The sequence below is a fragment of the Oncorhynchus keta genome, chromosome 14 (assembly GCF_023373465.1).
Source record: "Oncorhynchus keta strain PuntledgeMale-10-30-2019 chromosome 14, Oket_V2, whole genome shotgun sequence".
Classification (NCBI taxonomy): Eukaryota; Metazoa; Chordata; class Actinopteri; order Salmoniformes; family Salmonidae; genus Oncorhynchus; species Oncorhynchus keta.
The window spans coordinates 40519687-40536946 of record NC_068434.1 but is presented as its reverse complement, the minus strand read 5'-3'; the positions used below and the strand labels follow the sequence as shown (position 1 = coordinate 40536946).

General features: G+C 42.0%; 1 protein-coding gene across 2 annotated transcripts in view; it reads left to right on the top strand.

Moving 5' to 3' along the window:
* zmat4a (zinc finger, matrin-type 4a) overlaps positions 1-17260 on the top strand; it is a 151579-nt gene that overhangs the window by 88388 nt on the left and 45931 nt on the right. For both annotated transcript variants that reach the window (XM_052461771.1, XM_052461770.1), the window contains one exon: positions 723-879. In XM_052461771.1, coding sequence (XP_052317731.1) covers positions 723-879 — 157 coding nt within the window. The remainder of the gene's footprint in view (positions 1-722; positions 880-17260) is intronic.

Here is a 17260-nt window from a genome sequence, read left to right as displayed (position 1 = left end):
CAATGGCTTTACTTACTGTATCTGTCTTCCTCCACTCTCTCTCCTCTCTCTCTCTCTCCACCCCCTCTGATTCCCCCCTCTCTCTGTCAGGATAATGTGTTCCTGCAGCAGGCGGGCAGCACAGATGGAGTCTCAGGGAGCGGTCCTCATCCCATCACTCCCCACTTTGTATTACTCCATACAACGGCTGAATTACCTCCATTTGCATCCCACCAGGAACCAAATGATCAAGCCCACGAGGAGTGTAGATTGTTTCTGTCCCCTGGAACTGTGGCGTATAGAGCTTACTGATGTGCTCAGTGTACAGCTGGCCCCTAAGCACCATGCTGCTCTAACCTACAGGGTTTGGAAAGTATTTGCTGGGGCTGGTTTATACTGCACACCACACACAGTGTATACTGTACATACACACCACGCATTGATGAATCGTGTCATTCTTTTGTTCTATTCAGGTGTCCATTTATCCCTAAAATGTCTGATTCTGTGCAGCAAAGCTTTGTGTGAAAAATAAACAACATCCTCCTTCATGCAGGGGGAGATTTGTTTTGTTTTTACTATTTGTTGGCTGATAGCCTTTTTTACTGAACCTGTGTGTGTGTGTGTGTGTGTGTGTGTGTGTGTGTGTGTGTGTGTGTGTGTGTGTGTGTGTGTGTGTGTGTGTGTGTGTGTGTGTGTGTGTGTGTGTGTGTGTGTGTTCGTGTGTGTGTGTGTGTTCCTTGCAGGGCAGTGAGGAGGGAGACGTGGACAAGAACAAGTGTTGCACACTGTGTAACATGTCCTTCACCTCAGCAGTGGTGGCACAGTCACATTACCAAGGCAAAATCCACGCCAAGAGACTAAAGCTGCTGCTGGGGGAGCAGCCTGCCATCACAGCAAAAGGTTTGTGTCTCTTTCTTTCTTTCTCTCTCTCTCTCTCTCTATCTCTCTCTCTCTCTCTCTCTCTCTCTCTCTCTCTCTCTCTCTCTCTCTCTCTCTCTCACTCTCTCAATTTATTAGCATGGGAAACATATGTTTACAATGCCAAAGCAAGTGACATGGATAAACAAAAGTATCTCTCTCTAACTCATTCTCATTTACAGACTAAGCAGCTGCATTTTGTTTCCCTGTGTGATGACATCAGATAATCCGATGAGATTTGCAGTGACAGATGTGACAGAGATGTTTACTTACCACAGAGATGTATGTTACCACAGATGTGACAGAGATGTTTACTTACCACAGAGATGTATGTCACCACAGATGTGACAGAGATGTTTACTTACCACAGAGATGTATGTCACCACAGATGTGACAGAGATGTTTACTTACCACAGAGATGTATGTTACCACAGATGTGACAGAGATGTTTACTTACCACAGAGATGTATGTTACCACAGATGTGACAGAGATGTTTACTTACCACAGAGATGTATGTTACCACAGATGTGACAGAGATGTTTACCACAGAGATGTATGTTACCACAGATGTGACAGAGATGTTTACCACAGAGATGTATGTTACCACAGATGTGCTTGTCCTCACACACAAAGGTGCTAGCTTTGACAAGCAAACAAGTAGGCAGGCAGAAAGGCTGAAAGCCACAGGTAGACTTTGGGATACCAGCTCACCTAGCTTGCTAAAACAGAGAGAGGAGCTGCAGCTCGTGTGTGTGGACTGGTGAAGAATCTAATTTTATCTTCTTTTTTTTCCGTGGGTGTTTTGATTAGATCCAATCATCGTCTGCTGCAGTACCTCAGGGTTGAGGAAAGTCTGGACGATATTGTAAACTACAGCAGCTGCTCCCCGTGCCGCAAATCTGTTTACAAATTGACAGTTGAGAGAATAATGAAAGCTGGCCATGGGGGAAATTAGGATTAGAAAAAATAACCACACTTTTATTTAATCAGATCACTCCCCCTTATGCAACACCTGAGACCTGGATATCCAGAGAGGATGCAGGAAGTGAATACAAAAATCATCATCTTTGTTTATTTGGGGTATCCTTTCTCTTAAGAATATCTATACTGATGATACGTTTTATTTCATGTGTCTGTTAATTCAGATATCTTTGACCAAAACTTTTACTTTAGCTTAGTGTAAAGCCCTCCGTGCTTTTTGTTTGAGTCTGTGCAATAGCCCACTATTGTTGGTTAGTGGAGAATCAGACTGATTCAATACATGGTTTGTGTTAATAGAAAAGAGAAGCCAAGGCCTGAAACTGCCACAATTCTCATCGTAGCAGTCGTCGCCTGAGTCTCTCTGTCTGTGTGGGTGTGTTTGTGTGTGTAAATTTTTCTTTGTCAGTTCTATATGTAGCCAAAGTGTTGTACAAAATGAAGCACATAAAGCTGAAACATATCTAGGCCCAGTCCCAGTCAGTTACCCTGGAAGCTCAGGCTTGTTTTTCCTTCAGCGCTTTCTGTTCTGGGAACACTGCTTTCCTCCTCCTACTCTCGTCTTATCCTCCATTCAGCCCCCTTTCGGTAACACTTTATTTGGATGGTCCATTTGTAAATGCTCTACAGACTATCAGTAACATTTCAACTATCTACTAACCCTAACCTTAACCCTTATTCTAAACCTAACCCTAACCTTAACCCTTATTCTAAACCTAACCCTAACCTTAACCCTTATTCTAAACCTAACCCTAACCTTAACCCTTATTCTAAACCTAACCCTAACCTTAACCCTTATTCTAAACCTAACCCTAACCTTAACCCTTATTCTAAACCTAACCCTAACCTTAACCCTTATTCTAAACCTAACCCTAACCTTAACCCTTATTCTAAACCTAACCCTAACCTTAACCCTTATTCTAAACCTAACCCTAACCTTAACCCTTATTCTAAACCTAACCCTAACCTTAACCCTTATTCTAAACTTAACCCTAACCTTAACCCTTATTCTAAACCTAACCCTAACCTTAACCCTTATTCTAAACCTAACCCTAACTGTAACCTTAGCAAGCAGTTGCTTATCAACAGATGGACCATCCGGACATTCCAAATAAACTGTGACCCCCCTTTCTCCCAGTGAGTCCACACTCAGGGTATGAGGGCAGAGCAGCAGAGAGGCATGCTGTGTCACCCTTTCGCCGCACATCATCATCCATCGGCATTCACGCTGCCTGGCCCTCGGCTGTAACTGACCCCAGGAGTCAGGTCAAATTGTGTGTGGTACTGAAAGGACCCTAGTCTCAAAGAAAAAACATTTGAAAAGGAAAATGATAAACAAAGCAGCTGACTAGCTTAAAAGCTCTTTGGTTCACGAGTGACGTGTGTTTAACCCTGATACGTGTTGTTTTGTAGAATTCACACATGGATGTGTTGTACACATGGACCACGTGTTACTCAAAATTGGACAATCCAGTTAATATTTCCGGTATTCCATGATCAGACCTTGTGTCCCACTATGTGGCAGGAATTATTCTGCATTTAATATGTGCATTAGGGCATCCCTTTAAAGATAAGGCTTTTGTGCCGTAAATAATATGGTGGTGGAGACCCAGAGGGAGGGAGAGTGGTCGCTTCCAAGCAGGGTGAGGCATGTCTCTGCAGCCTTCATCAACCATTACAGGCCTGAACCCCTCTCCTCCTCCTTGCCCCCCCCCCTCTTCCTCCTCCCCCTTGCTTCATCCTCTTTGTCCTTCTCCCCTCCTCCTCAACCTCCTTCTCCTCCTCTGTCATGATGTTGGGGACATAACCACCTCCACAGCCTGCAGCTTCAGGGAGCTACTGTAACCATGGTGCGGGAAGTAGAGTATACTGCAATCAAGGTTTTACAATCAGTGTGGCATTATGTTTTGTTTCCGCTTGATTTCCTTAAACTGAGGAAGTGCTCAGTGCTCTGCTGTGGTATTTAGAGACAGCAGGGAATCAGCAGTACAGTAGCCTACTGGGTCATGTTAGTAGGGAGGTTACTAGGGGACAGAAACGTTATTCCTCATAGAGTGAGCTGTGTTTCGCTCCTCCCTTCGTAAAACCTTGATTACTTTACACAACATTTTGATGTATTTGGTATAACGTATGCTGATTGCTGATACTGTAAAATAGTGGTTAGATAAAACTCTGTTCTGCTGTGTCTGCTATTTCCCCTCATGCCTCCCTGTCTGTCACTGACAGATTCAGTCATTAACCACGCCATCTGTGGCCAATGGTTCGGAACAGAGGATGCTCCTCTCCCAACCGAGGGAGGCCAGACAGAGCAATCAATCGCACTGTCACCCAACAAATACAGCTAGAGCCACAGACAGACAGACCCCCCCAGACCCCAGACCCCAGTCATAGTGTGCATCCCAAATGTAACCCTATTTCCCATTTAGGGCACTACTTTTGACCAGGGCTCATGGGCTATATTAGACTATATTGAAAATAGGGTGCCATTTGGGACTAACCCATACTGTAGGCTGCCTCTCAAAATGGAACATTCTCCAGACGTGTTGATCTCTCTGCATTTTCCTTTTGTCTGTCATTCACCGTCACCAAATCCACATTTCAACATGTTCAACCTACGTCCAGAAGGGCTTTTAGTTCTGTTGTTTACAAAAACAACTTGAAAAAAAAAATGGAGATTGGAGCCACTGTACTAAACCCATAACCCACTTCACCTACAGTAAACACATGAATGATTTAATATATAACACCTCCATTCTCCTGCAGAATGACAGGACAATCGACAGTATGTGTAGGTTGGAGATGCTAGCTTCTGCACACTTAAATATGCTAGCTGCTGAAATTAATGGATTTATTGAGAACTACTTTTGTGCACTACACCCATAGGGCTCTGGTCAAAAGTAGTGCACTATATAGGAAATAGGGTACCATTTGGAAGGCAGAAAATGTCCGGAAGATAAGTCCACCAGGGCCTCGGGAAGCCTGTGCTTATTGATTTCTACATAATGAACATTATTGAAGTGGCCGGGTGCCTCTGTTAATCCTCCCGTCTCCAAGGGAACTGTTGTTTCAGCCTTTCCGCCTTCAGCCAATAACACAAAACACAAAACCCCAGGATCTGCAGCTCTGTTGTTTCAGTCTTCAGCCAATGACACCTCACTCTGGCTGCGTCCTGAATGACACACTATTCCTATTCCTATATAATGCACTACTTTCAACTGACTTTTGGTCGTAGTACTGCACTATATAGGGAAAGGAATTTACCCCAACTGGAGGCGGCCCCCTCAGTTTCATTTGGACATCAGTGAGCCCCCTCAGAAAACAAAATGGTGCTTGACGCCCTCTGGGCTCACACATCCAACCACAACCACTGCTAGAGCTGCTTATATTCAGGATAGCTTTACTCTAGATTCACTCTCCTTTTATGGTATGTGTGCGATGAAGTATGACTGTATAAATGATTATGCCCTTTTAATTGAACTCCTCATAGACCTGGTTAGTTGTATGGTAATATGTGTGCATAATCACTGACCCATATACGGTTGCTACATGCTTTCACATGCTTCTTTAGTCTAAGGTTAATCGTTAGCACACTGAGCTGTCCAATTTCCGCCTCTGCTAATGCTGTTTTTGACTTGGGTAGCTCTGAATAAACGTTAATTCGCCATTAGTATTCTTATGTCCCGTAATATCCCAAATGGCTAATCACTTTCTCTGAGCACTGTCGACAGCTTATATTGAACATTTCTGTCCGGTCTCCAAGCTCCAACAGGCAATGAGTGAGCAGAATAGTTTGAATGTCATTTCCCTACAACCACAACAGCATAATGCTGGAATATATTTTCTCCGCGTTTGGTTAAGTACGGCATTCATTCGAGTTAATTGTGAAATAATTTTGAGAAAGCACATTCTGAAGTTTATAACCTTGGGTTTTTAGCATCATTACATCTAATGGAAAGGCTAGCTGCTGCACACTTAAGGATCCATTACGGTATATGATCCCAGTAAATGTACCATCTGAACCTGGATGCAGCCCTGCATGGTTCACGCATAGTTGATTAAAAACCCTATAGCAGGGCTGTCAAACTCATTCCATGAAAGGCCTAGTGTCTGCTGTTTTTTATTATTTTTTATTAACCCCTACACGACAATGTGAGAGGGAGTTCCTTACTAATTAGTGACCTTAATTCATCAATTAAGTACAAAGGAGGAGTGAAAACCCGTACCGGTTCTGTCTAATATACAGCTGTACAGCTGCACAGCTTGCATGTGGTCTCACCCGCTTGGAAGTGTGTATTGAGAAAATATTTAGTTTTCTTCTGTACGGGGGGATAAGGCAGAGGGGGATAGAAAGCCCTGAAGGGAAGGTTTTGTAGGAACAGATAAATACACAGAATTCAGAACACTTAGATCCTTCTCTTTTTTGATCTGATTCTGAATCTCAACAGATTTCTAAATATTAATTCAGAATAAGACTGCACTGTATATGTGTGCTCTGAATGCTGTTCAATATCCTGTTTTTATATGAAGCAAAAGGTGGTTATTTTCTTATTGGACATTAAAGCTATACCATAAAGACGATGAAGATATTAGTTGGCCTTCGCTTCAGATGAAATGCAGCATGAGTTTAGCATCCTGAGCCATTTGGGTTATTTGCATACTGTACCTGAAAAAGAAATGACCAATTTCACTGCCTACAGTGTGATGGGTGTATTTAGGTCATTGCTTTATGCTAGTTTATCCAGATAGAATAAAGAGCCCTCCTTAGGATCTCTCTCTCTATCTCTCTCTCTCTCTCTCTCTCTCTCTCTCTCTCTCTCTCTCTCTCTCTCTCTCTCTCTCTCTCTCTCTCTCCTGATACAGTTGAAGTCGGAAGTTTACATACACCTAGGTGGTCATTAAAACTTGTTTTTCAACCACTCCACACATTTCTTGTGAACAAACTATAGTTTTGGCAAGTCGGTTAGGACATCTACTTTGTGCATGACACAAGTCAAGTTTTCCAACAATTGTTTACACTGTATCACAATTCCAGTGGGTCAGAAGTTTACATACACTAAGTTGACTGTGCCTTTAATGACATCACGCTACCACGTTCCCCAAGGGCACCCCCCACACTCAACTCAAAAGGTGGCGCACAGAATACAAAAATATTCTTAGAAATATTTAACCTCCACACATTAACAAGTCCAATAGCTCAAATGAAAGATAAACACATTGTTCATCTACCCAGCAAGTCAGATTTCTAAAATGTTTTACGGCGAAAACATAGCACATATTTATGTCAAACCACCACCAAAGACACAGCTCATTTAAATAGCCATTTTGTCAAACAAAAGATGCAATCACAAACGCAGGATTAAAAGAAAAATAATTCACGAACCTTTTGAAAATCTTCATCAGATGACAGTAATAGTACATGTTACACAGTACATTTATGTTTTTTTCAATAATATGCCATTTCTATCCATAAATCTCTGTTTACAATGACGACATGTTCAAAAAATGCTACTAAAATGTCCGGAGAAATTATGATAACTCCACCAGATAACAGCAATACACATCATAAACTTTGACTAAATATACATGTTCTACATATATTTAGAAAGATACACTGCTTCTTAATGCAACCGCTGTGTTACATTTCTTTTTAACGTTACAGAATTCGTTCACTAGGCAATAATCTGAGACGGCGCTCAGACATTAGCAATATTTCTCCGCTATGTTGGAGTCAACAGAAACACAAAATTACCGCATAAATATTCCCTTACCTTTGATGGTTTTCGATCAGAAGTCGTGGAAGGAGTCATACTTACCAAAAACAGCGTTTGGCTTTCAAGTCTGTGTCTTTGGGTTATCAAAGGCGACAAATTCCGGCTGAAATGCAGCCAAAATTCGAGGGGTTGCGCATCAAAACTTCAAAATTACATATTATATGTCGACTAAACTGGTCAAACTAAGTGCAGAATCAAGCTTTAGGATGTTCTAAACGTGCAAAACAATTCTCAACTCGAACAGACAAACTCACATCATGTAATGATTCCTGGAACAAAGGGAACTCCAGGCACGACGCGCGCATGAGAGTGCATGTATTTTAGCATGACCCGAATGGTTTTGCCCGCCAAAGGGTGAGAGAGCGCGGGATTTTCACAATGAAACGCCCTATTGAAAGGAGACATCTCGCCGAAGACATAGAAACTGATCCCAGATCCATAGCTCGTTCGGAAGGGTGGGGGCGATGACGTCAAAGTTGGCCCAACTTTCCTGATGACAGAGAGAGTTTTGGAGAATGGCTGCCCTGTGAGTTCTGCTTTACATACAGACATAATTTGATTGAATCATAATCATAATTTTAGAAGCTTTAGAGTGTTTTCTATTCAATAATAATTATTATATGCATATATTAGCAATTTTGGACAGATTTGTTTTCTGTTTACTATGGGCACGCAATTCCTCCAAAGGGGGCAGTATTGTGCATAGCCTTAACAGGGTATACAGCTTGGAAAATTCCAGAAAATTAGGTCATGGCTTTAGCAGCTTCTAATAGATAGGCTAATTGACATCATTTGAGTCAATTGGAGGTGTACCTGTGGATGTATTTCAAGGACCACCTTCAAACTCAGTAACTCTTTACTACATGGGAAAATCAAATGAAATCAGCCAAGACCTCAGAAAGATGTTTGTAGACCTCCACAAGTCTGGTTCATCCTTGGGAGCAATTTCCAAACGCCTGATGCTAACACGTTCATCTCTACAAACAATAGCAATAGTATGCAAGTATAAACACCATGGGACCACGCAGCTATCATACTGCTCGTGAACGAGACGCGTTCTGTCTCCTAGAGATGAACGTACTTTGGTGCGAAAAGTGCAAATCAATCCCAGAACAACAGTGAAGGACCTTGTGAAGATGCTGGAGGAAACAGGCACAAAAGTATCTATATCCACAGTAAACCGAGTCCTACAGTATATCGACATAACCAGAAAGGCCACTCAGCAAGGAAGAAGCCACTGCTCCAAATCGACCATAAAAAAGCCAGACTACGGTTTGCAACTGCACATGGGTACAAAGATTGTACTTTTTGGAGAAATGTCCTCTGGTCTGATGAAAAGGGGGAGGCTTGCAAGCTGAAGAACACCATCCCAACCGTGAAGCACAAGGGTGGCAGCATCATGTTGTGGGGGTGCTTTGCTGCAAGAGGGACTGGTGCACTTCACAAAATAGATGGCATCATGAGGACGGAAAAGTATGTGGACATATTGAAGCAACATCTCAAGACATCAGTCAGGAAGTTAAAGCTTGGTCGCAAATGGGTCTCCCAAATGGACAATGACCCCAAGCATACATCCAAAGTTGTGGCAAAATGGCTTAAGGAAATCAAAGTCAAGGTATTGGAATGGCCATCACAAAGCCCTGACCTCAATCCTATAGAAAATCTGTGGGCAGGACTGAAAAAGTGTGTGTGAGCAATGAGGCCTACAAACCTGACTCAGTTACGCCAGCTCTGCCAGGAGGAATGGACCAAAATTCAAACTTATTGTGGGAGGCTTGTGGAAGGCTACCCAAAACGTTTGACCCAAGTTAAACAATTTAAAGGCAATGCTACCAAATACTAATTGTGAGTGTATGTAAACGTCTGACCCACTGGGAATGTGATGAAAGAAATAAAAGCTGAAATAAATAATTATCTCTATTATTCTGATATTTCACATTCTTAAAATAAAGTGGTGATCCTAACTGACCTAAGACAGGGCATTTTTACTAGGGTTATAAATGTCAGGAATGGTTAAAAACTGAGTTTAAATGTATTTGGCTAAGGTGTATGTAAATTTCCGACTTCAACTGTATACTAAATGTTATTCCATGCAAATTGGTTTGCAATGCAACTTAACCCATACATCTTTATACATTCCCCCAGGGTAATAAATCATATGAGAATTAATGTTATCTTCCCAACAACAATAAGAATCAATTCCAGAAAATCTATGGTTTCAATGGTGTAGCAATGATAGTTTGCCATTCATTTTCTTTAGATTTATTTAACTAACCCTTTTAATTATTAGATTTAACCCATGGTGTGTCACTCTAACACACATGATAAGCTTAATTAATTCACCTTCACATCTCATCAAACAGCAAAAAGCTTATCAGTGTAACAGACATTTATGTTGGAGGTCTATTAAATGACTGCCATGGTGCCATCTCCTTTACTTGATGATAATGAATGACATCCATCAGTTCTGCTCTACTGCTGTCTGATTACAAAACAAATCTATTTGACAGATTTCCTAAAATGCAAATGTTTTCCCCAGCCACCACTTTTTCAGAGGTGATAACAAATGATATAAAAACCTTCAGTCTCAAATCTAATGACAGTGAGTGTCAGTCTGAGTTTTGTTTACTGCAGAAAGAATTTGAGGAAAGATATGACTGACACTTCCTTTGTTCACACAGGTAAACAAGGTACTGTAGCTCCTTCAGGAAATACTCATTTGAATGACTGAACGATGGAAAGAAAGCAAAGTGACGAGGGGATGAAGAGGGGGGAAAAGGATGGCAGTAATTCGAGAGAATTTTGACAATTTTATATTAGTTCTTCTACTTGCCCCCTACCTGCTCCAAATGCACTGCTTCTTTTTTATTGAGTCCCCCTGTTACTTCCCACTCTCATTATATGCTTTCTTTGTTACCTTGCGGCAACAAGGTCACAGTGTGTCCCAAATGGCAGCTGATTCCCTATATAGTGCACTACTTTTGACCAGGGCCCATAGCGTATCCCCTTTGCCAGTCAACAAAGTAGCTGACCTTTGCTGCAAAGGTCACGAGTCCATCTTCTTAACGGTGTCATACCCTCCTCTGCCTTCTGTTTTCTCCTCTCCATTTGTTTTTTTCATCCCAAGGACCTATACATCTCTCTCTGCTCTGGAGAATGGATGGCTGTGCAGTTATTTACAGAGTCTGGGATCTCTCACAGAACAATGCAGAACAGTTATCACACCCCCAAAAAAGGGTGAATGATGAATGGGACTGGGGCCACCCCCAGTGAGGATAAAGACTTTAGGTATAAATAGGTGGCTGCTATCGTAATTAATGGGTTGTCTGAATGATGCAGGACTGGTGGTTATTAAGAGCAAGCTATAAGGCTCGGATGTGTATTTTGGGTTGTCATTTTCATTGCTGTGATTACAGTGGGCTACAGAGAGCAACCTGAAGTAAAATTACTGTGATAATGGCTAATGTTGGAGGCTTTGTTTTCCCCATGGGCCCTGGTCAAAATAATTGCACTATACAGGGAATAGGGGGCCATTTTGGATGTATCCTTTGATAGGGTCCTGTTGTCACAGTGGGATAGCTTAATTTCCCCCATTGCTTATTTGCATCCAGTAATTATGAAGTTGTTCTAGTAATTTATGAAAATGTAGGATAAATATTCCTATCAAAGGTTTATTAGCGTTCTGTGTTTTATTTCCTACTTCTTAGTCTAACCAGGACTGGAATCAACATACAGTCTCTCTACATCACTACTAACTAAGATCACAATAGTAAATTCATCGTGTAGATTATTCACTCATTGACTAATATCTCTTGTAAATGTTTACATCTTCACAACAGAGGTCCACGTACTGATACAATACTTCCACATATAGTTCATTTTAATGCAGGAGCATGCATCTACTTTCAAAATGACGGAGGCTAATCAGAGGCTAAATAAAGAACCACTGCCCTAGATTTGACAAAAAAATAACTTTATTTATTTTCAGTCCAAAAACTACAACCTTTTTCCCTGAGCCTGAATTTGATGGATGTTTTCCCTAAACCTCAGAGCAGCTCAGTCGATACTGTAACATGTCACTGCTGCTGGGGGAGGTTGATATCCGTGGTGTAACAACAAGCAGACACAGTCAAAACCACTCAGGCGCCTTTGCCCAGCTCCTCTGCCCAGGCTGTACATTTTATGGTTCAATTGGTTGGCACATTAGGCTCCTGTCACAAAAATAATAACTGACACGTTTTGGTTATTCTTTCCTTCCGAATGACATTTGACCAAAATGCCCGTCTCAGAAGTTATTTGGGTTGTCAAGAGGAAAAGCCGGCCTTGTTGACCCAAAGTGTCATGCAATTCATCTCTTTTTTACACTTGCTACTTAAACTTTAAACCAACCTGAAGAGTCTAATGACAATAATTTGCATTTATGAAATGTGCCTTGGGGATCTGAGTGTTTTTGTTTGGTAGCCTAGTGGGTACTGTAAATGTCACCGCCACAATTATTAATGACATAAAGAGCTGCCCTTTATAAATTATTCAGGAAATGGTTGACAGGACAAATGCTGATAACTTCACAAGCTATGAATATCAGCATGATGATGATACCATGGTAGAAAACAGAGTTTTTATTGTAGATTATTAGCTTCAGCCACCTCCAATATTGATAAAGATGAGAAAAAATACTATTAAATAAGTAATATTAACACTGAGCTATATTGTATGCTCAAACAACTGGGGAAATTATATTATTTTACACTAACACAACTGCTCAGAGAAAGACGTTTTATTTAACACGTCATCTTTTAGTAAAAAAATTCAGATCGGTGTCAAAATGATTGGCACCCCTGTTTTCATTACTTTGTGCACCCTCCTCTTGAAGGATAATGGCACTGAGCCCTTTTCTATCATGTTTAGTGAGATTGGAGAACACATTGGGAGGGATCTTATACCAGAACCTTTGATCTGTACTTATGGTCTGCCCTCTTCAATTCAAACCACAGGTTTTCAATGGGGTTCAAGTTAATTGCTGCCAATGAACAATTTCTTTGTGGATTTTGATGTGTGCTTGGGGTTATTGTCTTGCTGGAAGATCCATTGTGGCCAAGATTCAACCTCCTGGCAGAGGCAACTAGGTTTTTGGGCTAAAATGTCCTGGTACTTGGAAAAGTTCATGATGCCGTTGACCTTAACAAGGGCCTCAGGATCAGTGGAAGTAAAACAGACCCATAACATCAAAGATCCAAAACCATATTTTACCGTAGTTGGTTTTCTTCACATGCATCCTTCTTCGATGCCAATCCTACCGCTGATTTTTATGGCCAAATGGCTCTATTTCCGTCTCATCTGACCATAACACCAAGTCCCAACTAAGTCCCAATGCCATTTAGCAAAGTCCAGGCGTTTAAATGTTGGTTACACTCAATAAAGGCTTTTTTTCTGACAACCCTTCCAAACAGCCTATTGGCATGGAGGTGGTGTCTGATTGTACATTTGTAGACTCCAAGGTGCGACCAAGTTTGGTAATTCTCTAACTGTGGCCCTTGGATTCCCCTTTGCTTCCCGAACCATCTTCCTCACTGTGCGTGGGGAAAACATACACATGCATCCTTCTCCAGTAAGTTTACCACTGTCTCAATGATTTTAAGCTTCTTAATTATTGCCCTAATAATGGTAAACGGTATGTTAGGTTTTTCTTGCATTTGTTTAGTCTATTGTTGGTTTTATGAAGGTCAATAACCATTTGTCTCTTTTTGTTTGTGAGTTATTTGCAGCTCTACTTATTTTTAGGTGACACTTTAAAGAGCAACAACTGTTGATATATATATGAGAGAGAATGCATGCTGGGGCATGCATCTACCTTCAAATTGATCAGAGGCTATGTAAAGAACCACTGCCTTAGATTTGACAAAAAAATGACTTTATTTTCAGCATGAATTTGATGGATGTTTTCCCTAAACCTCAGAGCAGCTCAGTCGATACTGTAACATGTCACTGCTGCTGGGGGAGGTTGATATCCGTGGTGTAACAACAAGCAGACACAGTCAAAACCACTCAGGCGCCTTTGCCCAGCTCCTCTGCCCAGGCTGTACATTTTATGGTTCAACTGGTTAGCACATTAGGCTCCTGTCACAAAAATACTAACTGACACATTTTGGCAGTTATTCTTTCCTAAACCTCAGAAGTTATTTGGGTTGTCAAGAGGAAAAGCCGGCCTTGTTGACCCAAAGTGTCATTCAATTAATCTCTTTTTTAAACTTGCTACTTAAACTTTAAACCAGCCTGAAGAGTCTAATGACAATAATTATCATTTATGAAATGTGCCTTGGGGATCTGAGTGTTTTTGTTTGGTAGCCTAGTGGGTACTGTAAATGTCACAGCCACAATTATTAATGACATAAAGAGCTGCCCTTTATAAATTATTCAGGAAATGGTTGACAGGACAAATGCTGATAACTTCACAAGCTATGAATATCAGCATGATGATGATACCATGGTAGAAAAAAACAGAGTTTTGATTGTAGATTCTTAGCTTCAGCCACCTCCATTATTGATAAAGATGAGAAACAAGACTATTAAATAAGTAATATTAACACTGAGCTATATTGTATGCTCAAACAAATGGGGAAATTATATTATTTTACACTAACACAACTGCTCAGAGAAAGACATTTGATTTAACAAGTAATCTTTTATAAAACATTGGGAGGGATCTTATACCAGAACCTTTGATATGCGCTTATGGATAGACCTCTTCCATTCAAACCACAGGTTGTCAATGGGGTTCATGTTAATTGTTGCTAATTAACAATTCCTTTGTGGATTTTGATGTATGCTTGGGGTTATTGTCTTGCTGGAAGATCCATTGTGGCCAAGTTTCAACCTCCTGGCAGAGGCAACCAGGTTTTTGGCTAAAATGTGCGTGGGGAAAACATACACATGCAAGCGAGAGAGAGTGAGAGAGAGAGGTCTCCTAACCCCCTCCCAGACATAACACCTGGTGTATTCTGCCCCAATGTCATAGGTTGGTTTTTGAAATACATGTTCAACCTTTCAGGGTGGTTGTCTTTCTCTTGCAGGATAATGACGACGTACAGGTGAGTCTACAGTCACATTGTCTCTGAGTCTGAGTGGTGATGGTGTATAACCAGACTGGTGCCCAACAGTACCCTGAGTAGAAGCTTTGGCTTTCCAAATGTGTAGGTTGTTGTAGTGGATGTTCAGGTGATGTCTCGTAATCATGTTTTTTTACATTTTTTATTTATTTTACCTTTATTTAACTAGGCAAGTTAGTTAAGAACAAATTCTTATTTTCAATGACGGCCTAGGAACAGTGGGTTAACTGCCTTGGTCGGGAGTAGAACGAAAGATTTTTACCTTGTCAGCTCGGGGATTCGATCGTGCAACCTTTCGGCTACTAGTCCAACGCTCTAACCACTCGGCTACTTGCTGCCCCATGTTAGGTCTCCAGTAGCTGATCTGGGTTTGTGACTTGACATGCATCATCTCTGTGGTTGGTTCTTGGCAACAGTGGATCCACGTGTCCTCCGATGTGTGAGCTATGTAGGACACAGGACCTGTTTGTGCGACCACTGCTGCTGGTTTCCACTTTGGACCATTGCAGTAGTTCTGAGCAATAACTCTCTCCAGCTCTGAAGCTTCTGTCTTTTGCTTTGCTCCGCCTCTCCACCTGCACTCTCTGTTGTGTCTGTACAACCTGTTAAGTCTTTGGAGGTCTCACTTTGGCTGTAAGCATGTCGCATGGGGGTTGCAACAGGAAGGTGTTTTACTGTGTGCGTTGACTATGACGGAGAACATATGATCCTCCAGAGGGCCAGCTTAGTCGATGTGGACTTGCTGCCAAGGCTCCTCTGGGAAGTCCCATGGGTGTAGTGGTGCTAGCTGAGTTATGTTCCTCATCTTTTGACATGTGGAACATGACTTGGCCTTGTCTTCGATAGCTGCGTCCAAATCTGGCCACCAAAATTAGCTGCATGCAATCTCCTTCATTTGCACCATGCCACACTGCCCTGAATGGAGTTCTTCAAGCACCTGCCTTCTCAGTGGTGGTGGTACGATAACTCAAAATCCCCATAGCAAGCATCCAGACTAAACTGTGTCACCCTTTCTGGCGAGAAATAACTGGATTGGTGTGGGTCAAATTTTTCAGTTGGACGGACGTAACTGGGGCATTCATCACTTCCTTGAAGTAGAAGATTTCAGCCTGGGAGGGCTCAGTGTGTGTGACAGGTAAGAGACACCTTGAGAGGCCGTCTGCATAGCAGACGGTCCCTGATGTGAAAGTAATTGGCCTCTCTGCACCTGATGGCATGATGTATGAGACAACAGCACCAGCACCATAAGGCAATGTGTCACATGCCAACTGTAATGGCAAGTTGAGGTAGAAGTGGATTAGGGCCTCTGACTGAGTTAAGGCTGTTTTCTCTTTCTTGAAAGTCTCCTCACATCTGTTCACTTCCAAGGTTTGGTTTTGTTCAAAAGTTAATGTGGTGGCTTTAGCATGTTAGCTAGGTTCGGCATACACTTTGTGTAGCACGCCAGGTGTCCTAAGAATGATTCACGTTCCGTGGGGATGGAGCTTCCGCGACGGCCTTCACGTTTGATGGCCCCTTGTGGAACCCCCGAACTGTCAATGACGTGGCCCAGATATTCAATAGGCCGGGAAAACTTGCATTTGTCCTTCTGGACCCTGCGACCGTACTCCTCCAGTCTCTGTAGTGTAGTGGCCAGGTTTCTCAGGTGCTCGTACTCATCTTTGCCAGTGATAAGTAGATCATCGAGGTAACAATGGACCCTGGCGAGCCTGCTCAGTATCTGTTCCACAGCTCTCTGAAACAAGGCTGGAGCTGAGGTGATTCTAAAAGGAAGCCTCTGATACCTGTACAGTCCTTTGTGAGTCACTATAGTCAACAGTTCCTGTGACTCTTGGTCACAACATGCGTCTGTAGATAGGCCTGACATAAGTCTATCCTACTGAATTTCTGTTCTCTAGCTAAACCAGAAAAGTGGTTGTCAATGAGGGTTAGTGGATATTTTTCAGCAGTCAGATGGAGTTAACGGTAACTTTGAAATCGCCACAGAGTCTGAATGATCCATCTTTTTTCATGACTGGAACGACGGGTGTAGCCCACTCACTAACATTCACTGGATGTAATACTCCACTCTCGACTAGTCTGTTTGGCTCAGTTTCAACTTATGGTTTCATGGTGTATGGGACAGGTCTAGCTTTGAAGCATTTTGGCTTGCTGTCTGGTTTCATGGTCCTTCAACTGTTATGTTTTTCATACCGCCAAGTTCTCCATTGAACACATCTGCATGTTTTCTCAATATCCCTTGTAGGTTTGTGTCCTCCAACCATGTGAATTTCCTGCCAGTTTAGCTTAATCTTTTCCAGCCATGTGTGTCCTTGCAAAGCTCGATGGTTGCCTTTCACAATGTAGAGTGGTAGCTTTACCTTTTGTTTCTTGAGCTCCACTGTAACTATCATGCTTCCTCTCACTGGAACAGTCTCACCGGTGTATGTTTTCAGTGTCATCTTCATGGGCTGTGGTGTGAGGTGATGTAGTTTCTCCTTGTATACGGCCTCAGAGAGAAAATATAT